This window comes from Hyla sarda, chromosome 7 (assembly GCF_029499605.1).
Source record: "Hyla sarda isolate aHylSar1 chromosome 7, aHylSar1.hap1, whole genome shotgun sequence".
Classification (NCBI taxonomy): Eukaryota; Metazoa; Chordata; class Amphibia; order Anura; family Hylidae; genus Hyla; species Hyla sarda.
The window spans coordinates 56,418,235-56,441,204 of NC_079195.1; the positions used below are offsets into that span (position 1 = coordinate 56,418,235).

Sequence of the window (22,970 nt, forward strand, 5' to 3'; positions counted from 1 at the left end):
CGCTCCCTGCACTTCCAGGTGGGGCTTATTGGGAACAGGTGGGGGCGTGTGTATATAACTCCCCCCTCTCCTACAGGGGCGGAGCACGTGTCGTCTGTGGAATCTCTGCTTCCTGTGACAGTCTGGTGTTTAAATCTCCCACAAAAATCTTCAGAGCTGCTGCTCACGGTGCGGAGGCCTCGCTGATCATGAGTCTGGGGGGGTGCAGGCGCGGCATTCCGGGCAGCTCCGCTGGCTGTCTTATCTGGGGATGCTGTGTCTCACTCTGATTATAAGGTAATATTGGGCAGGTATGGTTCTGGCTGGCTCGGCCCGCAGCGGTAGTGGGGGCCAGGAGCGGCAAGCAGGTGAGTTAAATCGGTGCTGGGGGTGGTGCGGCCTCAGCATTTTGCGCAGCCCGCTAGCTGCCTCATGGCGACATGTGGACCGCCCGCCACCCGCACAGCTACAATTGTCTATGCCCTTGGGACAGGTTGCGGCAGCTGCCCAGTCCTCGTTAGGCGGACCTGTCAGCTTGTCTGCTATCGTTAATCTAAAGTATAGTGTAATGCTCTGCGGAGGGTTGTTTCAATATAACGTTTGCTGTATACAGTGTGGTGCAATGCTCTGCAAAGAGTCGTTTCAATATAACTTTTGCTGTGTGCTGATGTGCTCTACGGGGTATATGGTACAGTGTAATGCTCTGCAAAGGGTCTCGTTACAATATAACATGTACTGTATAACGGTATAGTGCAGTGCTCTGCAGATGGTCTCGTTACAATATAGTATACATGATATACAGTTATCTTGTAATACTCTGCAGATGGTCTCGTTACAATATAGTATACATGATATACAGTTATGGTGCAATAATCTGCAGATGGTCTCGTTACAATATAGTATACATGATATACAGCTATGGTGATATGCTCTGCAGATGGTCTCGTTACAATATAGTATACATGATATATAGTTAAGGTGCAATGCTCTGCAGATTGTGTCATTACAATATAGTATACATGATATACAGCTATGGTGCTATGCTCTGCAGATGGTCTTGTTACAATATAATATATACTATATACAGTATAGTGCTATACTCTGCAGATGGTCTCATTATAAACAAACTTTATACAGTTAGTGCAATTCTCTGCAGGTGGGATGGTTTCAATATAACATATTATATAGGGCATAGTGCAATGCTCTGCAGAGTGTCTTGTTTCAATATAGTATACAGTAGGGTGCAATGCTCTGTAGAGATATAACATAGGCTACATCTAATTAAATCATAGTATACACAGTGTAATACTCGTTATTTACACGATCATGGTATCCATACGGTTCATACGCTTGGTTTATAATGGGCATACACGCATTACTGGTACAAGGGGCACACGAGTAGAGCATCTTCACGGTTTGATAACTCCATGAGTTTCTTATCATCCTTACACTTATGGTTAATTCTTACGCTTATGGCACACTGCTCGTACGCGCATAGTATGTATACAGTTTCATGTGCTAATATCATTATATATGGTACAGATACTCACTGACGATACATTCACAGCATTTATACTGTGCAAATTCGTTTATGCTGTTCACCTCATGGTTATTCTCTTCCCTCGCTGGTGTTTTACATGGTCCACATACTTGGCATTTATGCTGTTCACATATTCTTGGCATGTTCACGGTCTTACGTTCTTTCTACCATGTTACGTTCATGGCAATCAAACACCTCGTAATTATCACTGGTTCATACGCTCAAAGTATCATTCGGTTCATATGTTAATGGTATTTCATACTGGTTGCGGCAGTATACTGCCTATAGCAATTATACGGTTCATAAACTCATGGCAGTTATAGTGGTCACACGCTCACGGTTCTTAAGTTGTTCACATGTTCACCGCATTCATACATGCAGGTTTCATACGCTCATGGCAGTTATATTGGTCACACGGTTATGGTTTTGTTGTTCACACGTTCATCGCATTCATAGACGCAGGGTTCATACGCTCCTGGCAGTTATATTGGTTACACGGTCATGGTTTTGTTGTTCACACGTTCACCCCATTCATACATGCAGAGTTCATACGTTCGTGGCAGTAATATTGGTTACACGGTCATGGTTTTGTTGTTCACACGTTCACCGCATTCATGCACACAGGTTTCATATGCTCATGGCAGTTATATTGGTCACACGATTATGGTTTTGTTGTTCACACGTTCATCGCATTCATACACGCAGGGTTCATACGGTTCATACGCTCATGGCAGTTATATTGGTTACACGGTCATGGTTTTGTTGTTCACACGTTCACCCCATTCATACACGCAGGGTTCATACGCTCATGGCAGTTATATTGGTTACACGGTCATGGTTTTGTTATTCACACGTTCACCGCATTCATACACGCAGGGTTCATACGCTCATGGCAGTAATATTGGTTACGCGGTCATGGTTTTGTTATTCACACGTTCACCGCATTCATACACGCAGGTTTCATACGGTTCTCACATATAGTGTTATGCTGTTTCGTGCAGTTGTGGCCACGCGCTCAGAGCATGTTCACAGCATTATACTGCTCATAGTACTCATACCTCATAGCGTCATACCACATATTAATTCGTAGCACATATGCTCGACGCTTATACTGCACATGTACTTGTAACATTTATACTGCATATACACATGGCCTACATGAGGCACATACGCTCTTAGCATTGATACCGCAAGTATACTCATAGCATTATACTGCTCAGAGTATCATACCACTATACACTCATAGCATTTATACCACATACACGCTCGTTGTATTCATACCACAGACATGTTCACGTCATATATATTGCACATAGAATTGTAGCAATACACTACATGGACATTGGTAGCATTCATTCTGTACATACGATGGTAGTAATTATTATGCTGACACGTTGTAGTACTTATTCTGCGTACATGTAGCATTCATTCTGTTATGTTCTCTGCACTAACATCCATAGCGTTTACTGTACATGAGTAATGGTATTTATTCTGCATGTTCATCCATAGCGTCTACACTACACACATGCTCCCGTAGCTTTTACTGTACGTATGTTCATAGCTTTCATTCTGTGTATTCGTGCATAGTCTTTTATACGGAAAGTTCACTCAGGTTTGTCAGTATGTGGCCCTATTGCCTGACTCCTCTTCAGGTTAAGGGGTCAATGTCGGTTGCTACTGACTCGTTCAGAGCAATCGCATTGTTGTTTATTGTCATGACCTGACAAGTTCTCAGGTCAGATACTACCTCCTCTGTTTTTTTTCACGACTACCGCTTGGGAAGGCCAGGACCTCGGATTCGCATTTTTCTTCGTCAGTGCCACAATAGGAGCAACGATGGTGGAGAAGTGGGGAATGAACTGACGATAGTAGTTGGCGAATCCGAGGAAGCTCTGGATAGCACAAAGTCCAGAGGGGCATGGCCAATCCAAGACGGCGAAGAGCTTGTCAGGATCCATTTGAAGACCCTGTCCAGAGACCAGGTATCCCTGGAAAGGAAGACCACTGCATTCAAAAAGGCATTTTTCTAATCTGGCATAAAGATGGTTTACACAAAGGCGCTGGAGCACTTGACGGACATGGAGCTGGTGTTCCTCAAGGTTGGAGGAAAAAAATAGGATGTCATCTAGGTAGACAACTATGCAGGTATACAGTAAGTTCCGAAAGATTTAGTTGACAAAATCTTGAAAGACTGCAGGGGCATTGCAAAGTCCAAATGGCATGACGAGATATTTGAAGTGGCCATCTCTGGTGTTAAAAGCGGTTTTCCACTCATCTCCCTCACGAATTCTGATGAGGTTATAGGCACCCCTGAGGTTAAGCTTTGTAAAAACTTTTGCTCCGCGCAGATGGTCAAAGAGCTCAGAGATGAGAGGCAGAGGGTAGCGGTTCTTTACAGTAATTTTATTGAGGCCACAATAGTCTATGCAGGGGCGTAGTGAACCATTCTTCTTGGCAACAAAGAAGAACCCTGCTCCAGCTGGTAAAGAAGACTTCCTAATGAAACCTCTCTTAAGATTTTCCTGAATGTATTCAGACATGGCCTTGGTTTCTGGAGCGGAGAGAGGATAAATTCTGCCATGGGGCGGTGTGGTACCAGGGAGCAAGTCAATAGGACAGCCGTAAGGTCTATGTAGTGGCAAGACCTCCGCTTGCTTTTTAATAAAGACGTCAGCAAAGTCCTGGTAAGCCTTAGGTAGGCCAGGCAAAGGAGTAGCGATAGGGATTTGGCTGATTGGTACTGACTTAAGACAATGTTTGTGGCAGGAAACGCCCCTGGACTTAATGTCCCCAGTAGTCCAGTCGAGGGTAGGAGTGTGACGCTGGAGCCAGGGTAAGCCAAGCAGAATATCCGAGGTACAATTCGGCAAAACAAAGAATGAAATGAACCTCACTTACCCATAATGGAAGCCTGTAACCACCGTCCCAACGTACGTTTCGTCACCCAACTTTCTCAAGGGACGCGTCCCTTGAGAAAGTCGCGTGACGAAACGTACGTTGGGACGGTGGTTACAGGCTTCCATTATGGGTAAGTGAGGTTCATTTCACTATTCATTATTGATATGCTTTGGGCCCATTCTCTATATTAATCATGTGATATACAGTTAGCTTCTTATTACTACTGGGGCCCTTTCTGGACCCCTGGTTACTTTCTACTGTATGGGAGCCATATTACATCATTTCCTGACCTCACTATATACACATCCATTGTGATTATTACTTTTACTGTACCTGATCCACCTACGTGTTTTCCGGTTGTATCTGAGACATCTCATTTTTTGTATTGCTTTATACATACACACCTGGTATTTTATCCTTATTGAAACTAGTCACAAATGTGTGACGCTTTTTAACATTTTGGATATAACAATAAAAATTTTGCATATTTATCAGTAGCAATTGCTCTCTGTTTGAGTTTTTTCTCTTCTTTTGCATAAAACCCCTCAAGGAACGTAACAAGGGGTACAGTGAGCCTTAACACCTCACAGGTATTTCACGACTTTTGGATGTGTAAATGAAAAAAAAAATTTTTTTTCACTAAAATGCTGGTTTTTCCCCAAATTTTACATTTTTACAAGGGGTAATAGGAGAAATTTACCCGCAAAATTTGTAACCCCATTTCTTCTGAGTATGGAAATACCCCATGTGTGTATGTCAAGTGCACTGCGGGCAAACTACAATGCTCAGAAGAGGAGGAGCGCCATTGAGCTTTTGAAAAGTGAATTTGTTCGGAAGGGAAGTGTTATGATTCGGCAGGCTGGATGTGGATCCTCTGTGTCAGTGAGGGATTGGTGTGGACCGTGTCGGTGGACCGGTTCTAGGGTTGCTACTGGTCTTCACCAGAGCCCGCCGCAAAGCAGGATGGTCTTGCTGCGGCGGTAGCAACCAGGTCGTATCCACCGGCAACGGCTCAACCTCGCTGACTGCTGAGAAGGCAGAAGGACTAGACAGGCAAGGTCAGACGTAGCAGAAGGTCGGGGCAGGCGGCAAGGTTCGTAGTCAATGTGGATAGCAGAAGATCTGGAACACAGGCTTTGGACAACACTAAACGCTTTCACTGGCACAAGGCAACAAGATCCGGCAAGGGAGTGCAGGGAAGTGAGGTAATATGGACAGGGAGCAGGTGGAAGCTAATTAGGCAGATTGGGCCAGGCACCAATCATTGGTGCACTGGCCATTTAAATCTTAGAGAGCTGGCACGCGCGTGCCCTAGAGAGCGGAGCCGCGCGCGCCAGAACATGACAGCCGGGGACCGGGACGGGTAAGTGACTTGGGATGCGATTCGCAAGCGGGCGCGTCCCGCTATGCGAATTGCATCCCCGTCGGCAATGTCAGTGCAGCGCTCCCGGTCAGCGGGTCTGACCGGGGCGCTGCAGAGAGAGAGACACCGCGAGCGCTCCGGGGAGGAGCAGGGATCCGGAGCGCTCTGCGTAACAGTACCCCCCTCCCTTAGGTCTCCCCCTCTTTTTGTCTCCTTGTCCCTTCAAAAGAGACTAAAACATAGGGGACGCCTCTTGAGTCTCCTTCTGAAAAAAGAAGTCCTGGGTAGCTATACCAGCGGCAGGTAGTTCAGAAGAAGTGGGAATGGGGAGGGGGGGGCAGAGGGTGAAGCTTGTCACGGGGCAGAGTGTCACCAGGACGGGGGCTATGAGGAGGCACGGCACAGTCCAGATAGGCCTTGGGGATACCAGGCACAGGAGGAGACACTGAGGCCCGACAGACGGGACTGGGAGCAGATGTGAGGCATTTCTTACGGCAAGCAGAACCCCAATTCTTGATCTCCCCGGTGGTCCAGTCAAGGGTGGGAGAATGATGCTGGAGCCATGGCAGACCGAGGAGGACTTCAGAGGTGCAGTTGGGAAGGACGAAAAATTCAATCTTTTTGTGATGGGGTCCAATGCACATTAAGAGGGGTTCTGTGCGGTAACGCACAGTACAGTCCAACTTCACTCCGTTGACCGAAGAAATGTAGAGCGGCTTGACGAGACTGGTCAGCAGGATGCAGAACTTATTCACCAAAGAGTCCAGAATAAAATTTCCAGAAGCACCAGAGTCAAGCAGGCCACGGCTGAGAGGGAGGAGTTGGCAGAAGGAGGAATCCGCACGGGCACAGTGAGACGTGGAGAAGCAGACTTCGTACCAAGGGACGCCACACCCACGTGAGCTGGGTGCGTGCGTGCGTTTCCTAGATGTGGAGGACGAATAGGGCAATCCACCAAGAAATGTTCAGTACTAGCGCAGTACAGACATAGATTTTTCTCCCTACGGCGAGTCCTCTCTTCATGGGTCAGGCGAGACCGATCCACTTGCATAGCCTCCTCGGCGGGAGGCACAGGGGTAGATTGCAAAGGATACTGTGGGAGAGGTGCCCAGAGATCAAGGTCTTTTTCCTGGTGGAGCTCCTGGTGTCTCTCAGAAAAACGCATGTCAATGCGGGTGGCCAAATGGATAAGTTCTTGCAGGTTGGCAGGAATCTCTCGTGCGGCCAGCACATCCTTGATGTTACTGGATAGGCCTTTTTTAAAGGTCGCGCAGAGAGCCTCATTATTCCAAGATAATTTGGAAGCGAGAGTACGAAATTGGATGGCGTACTCGCCTACTGAAGAATTACCCTGGACCAGGTTCAGCAGGGCAGTCTCGGCAGAAGAAGCTCGGGCTGGTTCTTCGAAGACACTACGGATTTCAGCGAAGAAGGAATGGACTGTGGCTGTGGCAGGATCATTGCGGTCCCAGAGCGGTGTGGCCCAAGACAAGGCCTTTCCAGAAAGAAGACTCACTACGAACGCCACCTTAGACCGTTCTGTAGGAAATTGGTCCGACAGCATCTCCATATGTAGGGAACATTGAGATAAGATAAGAGTCTAGAGTCCCCATCAAATTTGTCCGGCATGGACAAGCGGAGGCCAGGAGCGGCCAGTCGCTGCGGAGGAGGTGCAGGAGCTGGCGGAGGAGATGGTTGCTGCTGTAGCAGTGGCAGAAGTTGCTGTAATGTGGCGATCAACTGCGACAGCTGCTGTCCTTATTGGGCAATTTGCTGCGATTGCTGAGCGACCACCGTGGATAGGTCAGCGAGACTTGGCAGAGGCACCTCAGCGGGACCCATGGCCGGATCTACTGTTACGATTCGGCAGGCTGGATGTGGATCCTCTGTGTCAGCGAGGGATTGGCGTGGACCGTGTCGGTGGACCGGTTCTAGGGTTGCTACTGGTTTTCACCAGAGCCCGCCGCAAAGCGGGATAGTCTTGCTGCGGCGGTAGCAACCAGGTCGTATCCACCGGCAACGGCTCAACCTCGCTGACTGCTGAGAAGGCAGAAGGACTAGACAGGCAAGGTCAGACGTAGCAGAAGGTCGGGGCAGGCGGCAAGGTTCGTAGTCAATGTGGATAGCAGAAGATCTGGAACACAGGCTTTGGACAACACTAAACGCTTTCAATGGCACAAGGCAACAAGATCCGGCAAGGGAGTGCAGGGAAGTGAGGTAATATGGACAGGGAGCAGGTGGAAGCTAATTAGGCAGATTGGGCCAGGCACCAATCATTGGTGCACTAGCCCTTCAACCCGGAGCGCTCGGCGTAACAGGAAGTCAAGGGCCATGTGTGTTTACAAAGCCCCTCGTGGTGCCAGAACAGTGGACCCTCCCCACATGTGACCCCATTTTGGAAACTACACCCCTCTCAGAATTTAATAAGGGGTGCAGTGAGCATTTACAACCCACTGGCATTTGACAGATCTTTGGAACAGTGGGCTGAGCAAATGAAAAATTACATTTTTCATTTTCACGGACCACTGTTCCAAAAATCTGTCAGACACCTGTGGGGGGTAAATGCTCACTGTACCCCTTATTACATTACATGAGGGGTGAAGTTTCCAAAATGGGGTCACATGGTGGGGGGTCCATTATTCTTCAATTCCGGAAACATTTTCTCTTCAAAATCCCAATGGCGCTCCTTCTCTTCTGAGCATTGTAGTTCACCCGCAGAGCACTTTACATCCACATATGGGGTATTTGCTTACTCAGAAGAAATGGGGTTCCAAATTTGGGGGGCTTTTTTTCCTATTTTCCCTTGTGAAAATGAAAAATTTTGTGTAACACCAGCATTTTAGTGAAAATCTTTATTTTTTTTCATTTTCCCATCCAACTTTAACGAAAATTTGTCAAACACCTGTGGGGTGTTAAGGCTCACTATACTCCTTGTTACATTCTGTGAGGGGTGTAGTTAAAATGGGGTCACATGTCGGTATTTATTTTTTGCGTTTATGTCAGAACCGCTGTAAAACAGCCACCCCTGTGCAAATCACCAATTTAGGCCTCAAGTGTACATAGTGCGCTCTCACTCCTGAGCCTTGTTGTGCGCCCGCAGAGCATTCTAACCCTACATATGGGGTATTTCCATGCTCAGGAGAAATTGCGTTACGAATTTTGGGGGTCTTTTTTTCCATTTACCTCTTGTGAAAATAAAAAGTAAAGGGCAACACCAGCATATTAGTGTAAACATTTTTTTTTTACACTAACAGGCTGGTGTAGACGATCTTTTCCTTTTCATAAGGGGTAAAAGGAGAAAAATCCCCCCAAAATTTGTAGTGTAATTTCTCTCGAGTACGGAAATACCCCATATGTGGCCCTAAACTGTTTCCTTGAAATACGACAGAGCTCTGAAGTGAGAGAGCAACATGCGCATTTGAGGACTAAATTAGGGATTGCATAGGGGTGGACATAGGGGTATTCTACGCCAGTGATTCCCAAACAGGGTGCCTCCAGCTGTTGCTAAACTCCCAGCATGATTGTACAATCAGTGGCTGTTCAGAAATACTGGGAGTTGTTGTTTTGCAACAGCTGGCGGCTCCGTTTTGGAAACACTGCCGTACAATACGTTTTTCATTTTTATTGGGGGGACAGTGTAAGGGGGTGTATATGTAGTGTTTTACCCTTTATTATTTGTTAGTGTGTAGTGTTTTTAGAGTACATTCGCACTGGCAGAGATTTACAGTGAGTTCCCCGCTAGGAATTTGCGCTGTGGCGAAAAATTTGCCGCAGCCCAAACTTGAAGCAGGGAACTTACTGTAAACCTGCCCGTGTGAATGTACCCTGTACATTCACATGGGGGGGCAAACCTCCAGCTGTTTCAAAAATACAACTCAAAGCATGTACTGACAGACCGTGCATGCTGGAATTTGTACTTTTGCAACAGCTGGAGGCACACTGGTTGGAGAACCTTCAGTTACGTTCTGTTACCTAACTCAGTATTTTCCAACCATTGTGCCTCCAGCTGTTGCAAAACTACAATTCCCAGTACGTACTGATCGCCGTAGGGCATGCTAGGAGATGTAGTTATGCAACAGCTGGCGGTACACAACTACAACTCCCAGCATGCCGAGACATCTGTTTGCTGTTTGGGCATGCTGGGATTTGCAGTTTTGCAACATTTGGAGAGCTACAGAATAGAGACCACTGCACAGTAATCTCCAAACAGTGGCCCTCCAGATGTTGCAAAACTACAAATCCCAGCATGCCCAGATAGCAAACAGTTGTGTGGGCATGCTAGGAGTTGTAGTTTTGCAAGATCTGAAGGGCTATAGTTTAGAGACTACTGTATAGTGGTCTCAAACTGTAGCCCTCCAGCTGTCGCAAAACTACAAATCCCAGCATGCCCAAACTGCTGTCTGGGCATGCTGGGAGTTGCAGCTTTTCAACATCTGGAGTGCTACAGTATAGAGCAGCGGTACTCAACTGGCGGACCGCGGTCCAAATCCGCACCGCGGCCGCCAGGCACCCGGACCTGAACCAGCCGGAGGAGGCACCCGCTGACCCGACATTCATATGTATCGGGGTCTTCAAGACACCGATACAAATGAATAGCTGAGCGCCTCCGGAGCGAGGGAGCACTCTGTTTCCTGCCCGGCCAGCGCTTCCCTTATTATGTAGACAGGGGTGGGGATAAATACTGCAGGGGTCTTGTGGTGGGGATAAATGCTGCAGGGGTCTTGGGGTGGGGATAAATGCTACAGGGGTCTTTGGGGGGGGGAATAAATGCTGCAGGGATCTTGGGGTGGGGTCGAATAAATGCTGCAGGGGTCTTGGGGTTTGGGGGAATAAATGCTGCAGGGGTCTTGGGGTGGGGGGGCGAATAAATGCTGCAGGGGTCTTGGGGTGGGAGGGGGGAATAAATGCTGCAGGGGTCTTGGGGTGGGGGGGGGAATAAATGCTGCAGGAGTCTTTGGGTGGGGGGGGAATAAATGCTGCAGGGGTCTTTGGGTGGGGGGGAATAAATGCTGCAGGGGTCTTGGGGGGGAATAAATGCTGCAGGGGTCTTGGGGGGGAATAAATGCTGCAGGGGTCTTGGGGTGGGGGTGGGGAATAAATGCTGCAGGGGTCTTGGCGTGGGGGTGGGATAAGTGCTGCAGGGCTCTGGGGGTGGGTGTGTGTGTGTGTGGGGGGGGTAAATGCTGCAGGGGTCTTGGGGTGGGGGTGGGGGGAATAAATGCGGCAGGGGTCTTGGAGTGTGTGGGTTGTTAGGGAATAAATGCTACAGGGGTCTTGGGGTGGGGGGATCAATGCTGCAGGGGTCTTGGGCTGGGTGGGGGGGATAAATGCTGCAGGGGTCTTGGGGTGGGTGGGGGGGATAAATGCTGCAGGGGTCTTGGGGTGGGTGGGGGGGATAAATGCTGCAGGGTTCTTGGGGTGGGTGGGGGGGGATAAATGCTGCAGGGGTCTTGGGGTGGGGGAGATGAATGCTGCAAGGGTATTGGGGTGGGAATGAATGCTGCAGGGGTATTGGGATGGGGGGGAGATGAATGCTGCAAGGGTCTTGGGGTGGGGGGGAATAAATGCTGCAGGAGTCTTGGGGTGGGGGTGGGGGAATAAATGCTGCAGGAGTCTTGGGGTGGGGGGGGGGAATAAATGCTGCAGGGGTCTTGGGGTGGGGGGGGGGGAATAAATGCTGCAGGGGTCTTGGGGTGGGGGGAATAAATGCTGCAGGGGTCTTGGGGTGGGGGTGGGGAATAAATGCTGCAGGGGTCTTGGCATGGGGGTGGGATAAGTGCTGCAGGGCTCTGGGGGTGGGTGTGTGTGTGGGGGGGGGGTAAATGCTGCAGGGGTCTTGGGGTGGGGGTGGGGGGAATAAATGCGGCAGGGGTCTTGGGGTAAGTGGGTGGGGGGATAAATGCTGCAGGGGTCTTGGAGTGTGTGGGTTGTTAGGGAATAAATGCTACAGGGGTCTTGGGGTGGGGGGGGATAAATGCTGCAGGGGTCTTGGGCTGGGTGGGGGGGATAAATGCTGCAGGGGTCTTGGGGTGGGTGGGGGGGATAAATGCTGCAGGGGTCTTGGGGTGGGGGAGATGAATGCTGCAGGGGTCTTGGGGTGGGGGGAGATGAATGCTGCAGGGGTATTGGGGTGGGGGGGAGATGAATGCTGCAAGGGTATTGGGGTGGGGGGAGATGAATGCTGCAAGGGTATTGGGGTGGGGGGAGATGAATGCTGCAAGGGTATTGGGGTGGGAATGAATGCTGCAGGGGTCTTGGGGTGAGGGGGGAGATGAATGCTGCAGGGGTATTGGGGTGGGGGGAGATGAATGCTGCAAGGGTATTGGGGTGGGGGGGGATGAATGCTGCAGGGGTCTTGGGGTGAGGGGGGAGATGAATGCTGCAGGGGTCTTGGGGTGGGGGAGATGAATGCTGCAGGGGTTTTGGGGTGGGGGGGAATGAATGCTGCAGGGGTCTTGGGGTGAGGGGGAGATGAATGCTGCAAGGGTATTGGGGGTGGGGGGGGAATGAATGCTGCAGGGGTCTTTGGGTGAAGTCACTTGTAATTTCTGCAGTGATGATGGGTGACACTGTAACCCAATCTGTGGTCTCCAACTGTTACAAAACTACAACTCCCATAATGCCTGAAGCTTTGCAGCAGCTGGAGAGCCACTTAAACCAAGGTGATTTTAGAGTAAGCAGCTCATTTTATTTTAATGGGTGTTGACTGATGCGACCCCCACCATATAAAAAAAAAAAAAAGGGCTGCATAGTCTAATATCCCCGGTCGTATTTTTGGTCCCAGTCCAGCCCTGGAAGTAAGTTTATTACAGGTATTTCCCAACCTTTAACTCTACAGTTGTTTTACAACTACAGCTCCCATCATGCTCTTCTGCCTGCATGATGGGAGTTGTAGTTTTACAATAGCAGGAGAGGTCACATAGGGGGGCAGGCATAGTGTCATAGTTTTATATGGGGGAGAGGCATCATGGCACAGTTCATATGGGGGCAGGCTTAAATGTCAGTATTATACTCAGAAACAGGGTGAATGGAGGTATTATATCAGGGGCATGGTGTTGGAAAACATTATATTTAGGTACACAGCATGTAGTAGTATTATATTCAGGGGCGCAGTGTGTCAATATAATACCAGGGTCACAGTGTGTGTCAGTATTATACCAGGGTCACAGTGTGTGTCAGTATTAAACCAGGGTCACAGTGTGTGTCAGTAATATACCTGGGGCACAGTGTGTGGCAGTATTATACCAGGGGCACAGTGTGTGGCAGTATTATACCAGGGGCACAGTGTGTGGCAGTATTATACCATGGGCACAGTGTGTGGCAGTATTATACCAGGGGCACAGTGTGTGGCAGAATTATAGCAGGGGCACAGTGTGTGGCAGTATTATACCAGGGGCACAGTGTGTGGCCGTATTATACCAGGGGCACAGTGTGTGGCAGTATTATACCATGGGCACAGTGTGTGGCAGTATTATACCAGGGGCACAGTGTGTGGCAGTATTATACCAGGGGCACAGTGTGTGGCAGAATTATACCATGGGCACAGTGTGTGGCAGTATTATACCAGGGGCACAGTGTGTGGCAGTATTATACCAGGGGCACAGTGTGTGGCAGTATTATACCAGGGGCACAGTGTGTGGCAGTATTATACCAGGGGCACAGTGTGTGGCAGTTGGAGAGCGATTATGACTTAACAAATAATGTTTTACAACAGGCAGCACCTATTTCTGGCATGGCACTGCGGCCGTTAGGTGTGAACCAGGTCTTAGCGTTTAGCTTGGACCTTCATTGGATGGCAGACCTGGATAAGCGGACCCCTAATAAGAGTAGTTGAGTACCCCTGGTATAGAGTATAGTGTTCTCAAACTGTAGCCCTCCAGATGTTGCTAGGCAACTCACCGGCATCCGTAGGATCCAGCTGCACGACATCGCCGCCCGCCGATCTCCGACACCGATCGTCGCCCGCAGCCTCGCCCGCAGGGTAAGTGGACTTCGGCGCCGGTCCTCCTCGGTTTCCCAGTTCTGCCCCGCCTATTGTGGGTGGGCAGAAAGGGGAAAACGAAAGTTAACCCCCCCTGCCCCCTATCTGCTATTGGTCGTCGCGTCTATACGACCAATAGCAGGGATAGGAGGAGTGGCACCCCTGCCACCTCACGCCTATCCCTTCAGGGCGATCATGGGTGTCTTGGACAACCCCGATCCCCCTTATTTTCCCGGTCACCTGGTCACCATAGACTCGTATGACCCGGAATAGCCGCAAATCGCAAGTGTGAATTCACTTGCGATTTGCAGTGATCGCCGTCATGGGGGGGGGGGGGGTCTGATGACCACCCCTGGTCATTTGCGTGGGGTGACTGCTGATCGACATCCGCAGTCACGGTTCGGTCTCTGCCCGGCGCGCGGCAGGGACCGAAATCCCCACGGACGTATGCGTACGTCCTTGGTCCTTAACTACCAGGGTGCTTAGACGTACGTGTACATCCATGGTCCTTAAGGGGTTAAACCATAATACAATTTACTTAAAAGCACGTGACCTCTAAGGTCCAATGCAGAGGTATTCCTTTATAACATATTAAATATATATATATATTTATACATTAAATACCATTTATATGAGGCGACTAGGGGATAGCCCTACAGGAGAGCCCTATTGACATGGAGGGACTCTGGCTGAGGGAACTTTAGACAAAGGGACAGGACCAGGTCCTGTACCGGGATACCACACACTGATCAGTATTATCGGCGATCTTCGGCTCTGGTCTGTTCGCTCTTAGACCAGAGTAGAAGACCCTGGGAGATGGACGAAGGCACGTGAAGGGACCACCGTCCGCCACTATGGATGATCAGATACCCGTGACAGTGCCACAGGCGATCCGATCACCCATCTGTATTGATAGCGGCATCTGAGGGGTTAATTGTGGACATCAGCATGATTGCTGATGTCCGCCATTACCGGTGGGTCCCTGGCTGCTGATAGCAGCCGGGACCTGCCGTGCATGATGTGAGCAGGGGTCTAGTGCTCGCATCATATACAGGACATAAATTTACGTCCTGGTGCATTAAGTACCAGGGCACAAGGACAAACATTTACGTCATGTGTAGTTAATGGGTTAAAGCCAAAATGGGCTGTGTCCTTAAGGATTAATGTAACTTTGGCTGTGTAAAGGGGGGATGAGAGTTTGTGTAGGGGGTAACAACATGTTGGGAGGGGGACTATAAGGCTGTTGGCAGGTCATATGTGTGGGGTATATTGGTATGAGCGTTGCATACCTGGTGGGGGAGGAGCTTAGGGGACCTCTCAGTATTTCTTACAAGGAGGTCCCCAAATTTATTGTCACGCCACTGGAAAAAGTGCACTTAACCCCCCACAATGTCTGTGCATATCTCTAGAGGTAGGTAAAGGTATTCTGAATTGCCTGGTGTGAGGCCCGTCACCTAGGCAAAAGGGGTAAGTTCTCTCCATTGTTGGCGTGTGGAGATTTAAAGGGGTACTCCACTGGAAACATTATGTTTAAAATTGTCATCTTCTGACCCCTATACCTTTTTTATTTTTCTGCGTATGGGGCGGTATGAGGGCTCATTTTTTGCGCCATGATCTGAAGTTTTTAGCGGTATCATTTTTGTATTGATCGGACTCTTTGATCGCTTTTTATTCATTTTTTCATGGTATAAAAAGCGACCAAAAATACGTTATTTTGGACTTTGGAATTTTTTTGTGTGTACGCCATTGACCGTTCGGTTTAAATAATTATATATTTTTATAGTTCGGACATTTACAAATGCGGTGATACCACATATGTTTATATTTATTTTTATTTACATGGTGTTTTTTTTATGGGAAAAGGGGGGTGATTTGAACTTTTATTAAGGAAAGGGTTAAATCACATTTATTAACTTTTTTTTACACTTTTTTTTTGCAGTGTTACAGCTCCCATAGGGACCTATAACACTGCACAAATTGATCTTATACCTTGATCCCTGCAAAGCCAAAGCTCTGCAGTGATCAGGGTTATCGGTGGTCGATTGCTCAAGCCTGAATCAAGCCGGAGGCAGGTAAGAGGACCTCCGATCATGTCCCAGCTGATCAGGGACACCGCATTTTCACTGCGGTGATCCCGATCAGCCCCGCTGAGCAGCCGGGCAGGTTTAATAGCGATCGCTGCCGCGCGCTATTAGCCCCGGGTCCCGGCTTCAGATACATGCCGGGACCGACCCGATATGACGCGGGGTCACCACGTGACGCCGCGTTATATCGCGGGAGCCGGCCAAGGATGTAAATATATGTCCTTGGTCGTTAAGTGGTTAAAATACAATTTTTTTATTTTTTTTGGGGGGAGGGGGGGGGGGGGGGGGGGGGTCTTCTCAAAGAGGTTTATTAAAACAATACATGACCATCCAATGAAAATAAAGACACAGACACAATGATGTAAAAGGAAAAAAGGACTTTTTATTTATAGGAAGGGTATACTGGGGATACTGCGAGGCATAGAAATGTGTGTTATGTTCTATTTTGCTATGTGTGAAATATAAATGTATAGGTAAAGCATTTTTATATACTGTGTTGATCCAAAGGAAGACGAAAACCCCCTTGAGGAAAGAGCCAATTATCCTTATTTAAGGGGGGAAAATTTCTTCCTGACCCCAAATATGGCGATCGGAACAAGTCCCAGGATCAAAAGCCAGTACCTGACCTATCTAATATGGAAAACTATATGTTATAAATACTTTATATGCTATACCTTTTTTTATAATTAATTTTTATATTATTTTATTTGTGGGAATATTTAGTAATAAATTAAAGATTTATCGTACTTGACCTATTTATGGCTGAGATGATCCCAAGGAAGGCAAAAAACCCTTGAGGAATAAGCCAATTGTCCTCAAAGGGGAAAAATTCCTTCCTGACCCCAAATATGGCGATCGGAACAAGTCCCAGGATCAGAGCCGATATCTACCCCTATCTGTTGTGTGTGTGTGTGTGTCTGTGTGTATGTGTCTATACTATCTATATATGTACCTGTGTGTATATTTCTATCTACCTGTATGTGTGTGATCCTAATGTATGTGTGATGATGTGTGATACTTACCGGCCTGTGCTGAGGTGTTACAAGCACAGGCCGCTCCTGGGTGCAGCACTCAGATGGTACAGAGCACTGGGCCGTGGGCTGATCTTACCATTCCCAGCTTGGAGCTATGAAAGAGAATCCTTCCAAGGGGTGAAGAGCTGTCTCTACCTCTGACCACCGCAGGTCTCCCTTCTTCAGAGCTGCCTCGAATGGTGTAAATGGCGGCTGTGCTCTCTTCTGCTCCAGTTCCTCCCAGTTGATGGTGGTGAAGAATGGATGGTCTCTGATGTTCCTGTTCACACCCAGCCGCTTCTCAGGATTCTTGTGCAGCAGTTGTTTGATCAGATGTTTCAGGTCAGCAGGGAGCCAAGATGGAATATTAGGCTTCTCTCTGGTGATGGAATCGCGAGCCATTTCTCTGTTGCAGCCAAAGTAGAATGGGGAACGTCCTGCTGACATCCGGGATACAACAATCCCCAGGCTCCACCAGTCAACCGCTGCATAGTAACTCTTCCTCTGGAGCACCTCTGGGGCCATGTAAAGTAATGTGCCCGTCACTCCTTGGATCTTGTTGGAGGAGGTGACGCCATCTTGGGCAAGTCCGAGGTCTATGATGCAGATGTGTCCATCTCGATCCAGCATGATGTTATCTGGCTTGATATCTCTGCAATTAAAGAAGAAAAAAGATTGATAAATAAAAAACAATAGTAAAATTATTCAAAATTCACTGATGGAAAATTGGTTGGATTATTTACAATTAAGAAGGAAAAATGATTTTTTACATCTCATCACTTAGATGTAACCGGTTAATGGGATGTCCAAGGGAGGTCTTGTGGATATTAAAAATAGATACTAGAATTCCCAATGGTCTTAAACTAGTACTCCGGCCCTAAGACATCTTATCCCATATCCAAAGAATAGGGGATAAGATGTCTGATCGTGGGGGTCCCACCGCTGCGGGGGTCCCATCTCGCATGCACCTGTGGGAGCTGCATGTAGCGCTGCAGCCTCCAAGTATGCTGGGTCACGACTATGGGGCCGGAGTATTGTAATGTCCCAACTCCGCCCCCATGCGATGTCCCGCCCCGCCCCCACAATGCAATTCTGTGGGAGGGGGGCGTGACATAATGTATTTCTATTAAACCTCCTCGCTGGATCTCTCTTGTGTGCTGCCTTTTTACTCCTGCCACTATATTACAGGATTTATAACATTAGTTCATATGGTGGGATTTATGTTATCTATGTATACTATTATTATCATTTAAATGATTATTAATATCATGGTATCCCATTATATTATACTTATCTATTGTTTATCTTTATTGTGTACACCCCTTGCAAAATGATGTTAGTCAATAAGGAGTTATTTTTTTGTATCTTTGAAAGTGTTGTAGATTACACAGGTGCACAAACAAAAAGGTTTTTCTTTTTTCTTATATACTATTTATATCGTGTCGAGGGCCATTACTTTAAAACGTACCTGTCATTGTGCCAAAAAAATAAAAAATGTTACTCAGTACCTAATCCTGATAATAAACATATATAAATGTTATGGGTCTAGGACCTATATATCCCTAACAAGTAGCATTCATATCTTGCTCACTTGCTTTGTCTTCTTGCCTTGGGGAAGGGGCGTCTCTCTCTCTCACTGTGGATGAGGCATCTGCTCTGAGTCTGGGAGCAGCCTGGCAGTCTGCAAATCACTGCCCTCCTGTAACCCTTTCCTCTCTGGTTTCATGCTGTACATGTTACACAGAGAGGAAGATTATTGGAGTTTGCCTGCAGTATTCCTAAGACATTATGGTGAGTATATACAATATTAAATGTGTAAATATAAAAATAGATCTGTATAAATTAGTGCAAGGATTTCAATGATAAAAGCACAGTAGTTTTTATGCACATATGTTCTATCTGTTCCTAATAAAGCTGGATGCTAATCAACATAGCTGTCACTATATGTGTCATTCAGCTTTCACATACTCATGAATGTATGATCAGCCTCTTTGTCATTCAGGAGTAAGAAAAAGCTTTGGGTGTTCAAGCATGCTGGGAGTCGTTGTTTTACAACAGCTGGAGCTTTAGTGTTTGTAAAGCACTGTGTTAGAGCAGTGGTGCCTTCAGCTGTTGCAAAACTACACATTCGATCATGGGAGTTGTAGTTACAGAACAGCTGAAGGCTACAGTGGTGCAGCAGTGATCTCCTATACTGGATACCAACATGCTTTATGGTATTTAGTATGCTGCAAAATACAGAGTAGTCTGTCTACATAAAGATAGATGACCTCTAGTGGTGGCTATGTAAATTTTTTATTTTTTAGTAAAATTTATATTTTTTTAAATAAATGTATTTTTAATAAAAGTCATTTTATCAGTAGTACTACAAAATATAAAAAGTTTTTTTTTAAATGACAGTGCCCCTTTAAGCCTTGAAAAAGACATCAGCGAATCGCATTGGTTTTTATTTAATTTGTAGCCCACTGGACATTTCAATATATTCAAAATAAAGCTGGAAGATTTTTAACCCATACCTGAGTGCTGGATCTTCTCTGGTATTGGAGGCCTCTTTCCTATTCCTTATTCACAACATGACAAGGAAGTTTATACTTACCGGTGGACGATGTTCTGTCTGTGAAGGAAATGGAGGCCACATGCAATCTCTGCTGTGTAGAATCTTACTATTTCGATGTTTAGACTGCTGCACATTTTGAGTAAAGCCTCCAAGCTGCCGCCGGACAGGTACTCGGTGATGAAGAAGGCATGGTCCTGAGACTGCTGTGCAGCATACAGGTGACACAGGAACGGGCAGTCTCGGGCCAGCATGAGTATCCGTCGCTCTCTCTGTAGGATTGCTGCATTGTCCGCTGTTTTGGTGATACCTTTGATGGCGACGTAGTTGTTTCGGCCGGGGACTGATGCTAGGCCCACCTGAAAGAAAGCAAAGGGAGCAATTGAGCAAATGGAAGACTATGGGAAATATTATGTATTTCCAATACCACATAGGTTAATTTACAGAGTCATTACAACGAGAATATCTATGGAATCTCCAACCTAGCATAAATGTACGCCCTACAGTGTTAAGTGACTTTGAAGCGAGCACAGGAGCTGCGCTCATTTTATAGTGTCGAGTGTCAGCTACTATGAGCACCAGACACTCAACACTAGTGACTCCGGGATCAAATAATTAAATCGTACATTCTGGCTAGTTCAGTTGGCTCTTCGGTCCGATCAGCTAAAATGGCAGAAGAGGGTCCCCTTACCTGCCTCCTGCCACATCAAACTGCACAATGCTTAGCAATAGGCATAGCATTGTGCATTGAAATCAGTCTAGTGATGGTAAATAAAAGTCATACCGATTTGGGTGACCTGGACCACGTAATGCAAACTCGGTGTCCTGATGGTAGCCATGGCAACCAGAGACCTCAGAACAACCTCTGGGTTCCTGGTTTTGTCTGCTACTATGCCTGTCAGTGTAACACTGCTAGGAATAATACATTGCATTAATTATCTGTTCTGCAATGTATTATATGTATCAAGTCCTCTAGTGGGACAGTTAAAAAGCTAAAAATTTAATAAACAAATAAATAAATAAATACATGTTAAAATAAACTGCACATATAAATACAAAATACATAAACATACACAAGTTACATTCTGCCCAAAATGAATTATATTTTTAGTAAAAAAATAAATACAAAAAATAAATACAATAAATAAATAATATATATATATATATATATATATATATATGTATATATATATATATATATATATATATATATATATATACACATATTTAGTATGGCCACATTCGTAACAACCCAATAAATAAAATGTTCATGTTATTTAACACTAACGATGGACGCCATAAAAAATTGATTAAAAAAACTTGCCAAATGTAATATTGCCTCTGTAAAACTAAAATAAAAAATCATCAAAATATGACGTACCGAAAAGTAGTACCATTAAAAACATCAACTTCTAAAAATAAAAAAATGGCTCTCAGAAAATGGTGATTGGTAAACATAGTTTTTTTTTGTAATCAAAATTGTTTTTATAGTATAAATATAATAAAACATAAAATAAAGTTTGTAAATAAGGTATCACCATAATCGTATTGAGCTACAGAATCAAATAATCATGTAATTTATACTGCATGGTGAACACTGAAAAATAGTGGCTTTGAAAACCGCAACTTACCCTGCAAAAAACAAGCCCTCACACAACTGTATTGGGAAAAAAAAAAGTTACAGTTACAGAATATAGTGACATAAATGGGATAAACCATGAAAAAAGTATATAAATGAGATATCACTGTAATCCTACAAACCACAGAATAAAGATAACATGCCTTTTATATTGTATTGGGAATGACAGTGAAAAACTAAATAAAAAAACAGTGTCAGAACAGATTTTTTCATTCACCTAATAAAAAATTGCATAAAAGAGATCAGTGTTACGTGTACACCAAAATTGTACCAATGAAAACATCAATTTGTCTTGCAAAAATATTTTGGGACCCCAAGGCCTCTGTATCTTGATATGATGCCTATAAAATATCCCAAATAAAAGGAAAAAACTAAATCCAATAGGTGCTCCGTCATGTCTGAGGCCTGTGTGAGTCACGTAACGCTCTAGGGCCACATATGGGATATTTTTACCAGCTCAGGATGCAGGGCATACAGGTACGTTCCTTAACCCGAGTCCTTAAGGACTCAGGGCGTACATGTATGCCCTGAGTCCCTTTACCGGGGTTTAAAGCATTCTCATGAGCGGAGGACGCTTCAAACCCAGTGGGTCCCAACTGCTATCAGTTTTATTAATAAAAAGCGATCAAAAAGTCCCTTCAAAACAAAAATGGTACCAATAAAAATTACAGACCACGGCACAAAAATGAGCCCTCATATAGCCCCATATGCAGAAAAATAAAAAAGTTATAGGGGTCAAAATATGACAATTTTAAACATCCTAATTTTGGTGCATGTAGGTATAATTTTTTTTAAAGTAGTAAAATAAAATAAAACCTACATATATTGGGTATCCTTGTAACCGTATGGACCTATAGAATAAAGATTAGGTGTCTTTTTACCGAAAAGTGCACTGCATAGAATTGGAAGCCCTAATAAGTTGCAAAATGGCATTTTTTTTTATTTCACCCCACAAACTTTTTTTTCCCCCTTGCAAATTATATTATAAAATAAGTGATGTCATTACAAGGTACAATTAGTGACACAAAAAACAAGCCCCTATATGAAGGACAGAATTCAACGTGTTAGGATTTTTAGAAGTTCAGGAGGAAAAAACGAAATTGGAAAAATTAGTCCTTAAAGGGGTACTCCAGTGGGAATTTTTTTTTTAATTCAACTCGTGCCAGAAAGTTAAACAGATTTGTAAATTACTTCTATTTAAAAATCATAATCCTTCCAGTATTTATCTGCTGCTGTATGCTCCACAGGAAGTTCATTTCTTTTTAATTGATTTTCTGTCTGACCACAGTGCTCTCTGTTGACACCTCTGTCCCTGTCAGGAACTGTCCAGAGCAGGATAGGTTTGCTATGGAGATTTGCTCCTGCTCTGGACAGTTCCTGACATAGACAAAGGTGTCAGCAGAGAGCCCTGTGGTGAGACAGAAAAGAAATTAAAAAAGAAAAGAACTTCCTCTGTAGTATACAGCAGATGATAAGTATTGGAAGGATTAAGATTTTTAAATAGAAGAAATTTACAAATCTGTATAACTTTCTGGCACCAGTTGATTAAAAAAAATAAAATGTTTCCCACCAGAGTACCCCTTTAAGGTAAAAATGGCTAAGTCCTAAGGCTAAGTTTCTACTTGTCTTTTTGTGCTGCGTTTTTTGTGTAGAAAAAAAAACACATGAAAAAACGCCAGTGCAATTTCCTGCGTCTGGCGTTTTTTTGCGTTTTTTCATATGTGTGGAAATTGCACCTTTGCAAATTTTTTTTGGTACCCAAAATTTGTTGGGTACCAAAAAAAAAAAAAAAAGATGCAGCAGTGATGGAAAAATTTTTATTAAACGAAATGTATAGATTTTATAACAACATTTTTATTATTTTTTAATAAAGTGTGTGTTTCACTTTTTTTTCTACTTTTTTTTTTTTTTTTTACATT

General features: G+C 45.5%; 2 protein-coding genes across 2 annotated transcripts in view; both read right to left on the reverse strand.

Annotated features, from left to right (window-relative positions):
* LOC130283124 (disintegrin and metalloproteinase domain-containing protein 9-like) overlaps nt 1–14,265 on the reverse strand; it is a 155,653-nt gene extending 141,388 nt beyond the window's left edge. Inside the window, exon 1 of the mRNA XM_056532314.1 lies at nt 14,254–14,265. Within this exon, the coding sequence (XP_056388289.1) occupies nt 14,254–14,265 (12 nt within the window). The remainder of the gene's footprint in view (nt 1–14,253) is intronic.
* A 1,948-nt stretch (nt 14,266–16,213) lies between these two features.
* LOC130283125 (protein kinase C delta type-like) overlaps nt 16,214–22,970 on the reverse strand; it is a 49,904-nt gene continuing 43,147 nt past the window's right edge. Inside the window, exons 6-7 of the mRNA XM_056532315.1 lie at nt 19,455–19,771; nt 16,214–17,510 (exon numbers count right to left, since the gene is read on the reverse strand). Coding sequence (XP_056388290.1) covers nt 16,952–17,510; nt 19,455–19,771 — 876 coding nt within the window. The 3' untranslated portion in view covers nt 16,214–16,951. The remainder of the gene's footprint in view (nt 17,511–19,454; nt 19,772–22,970) is intronic.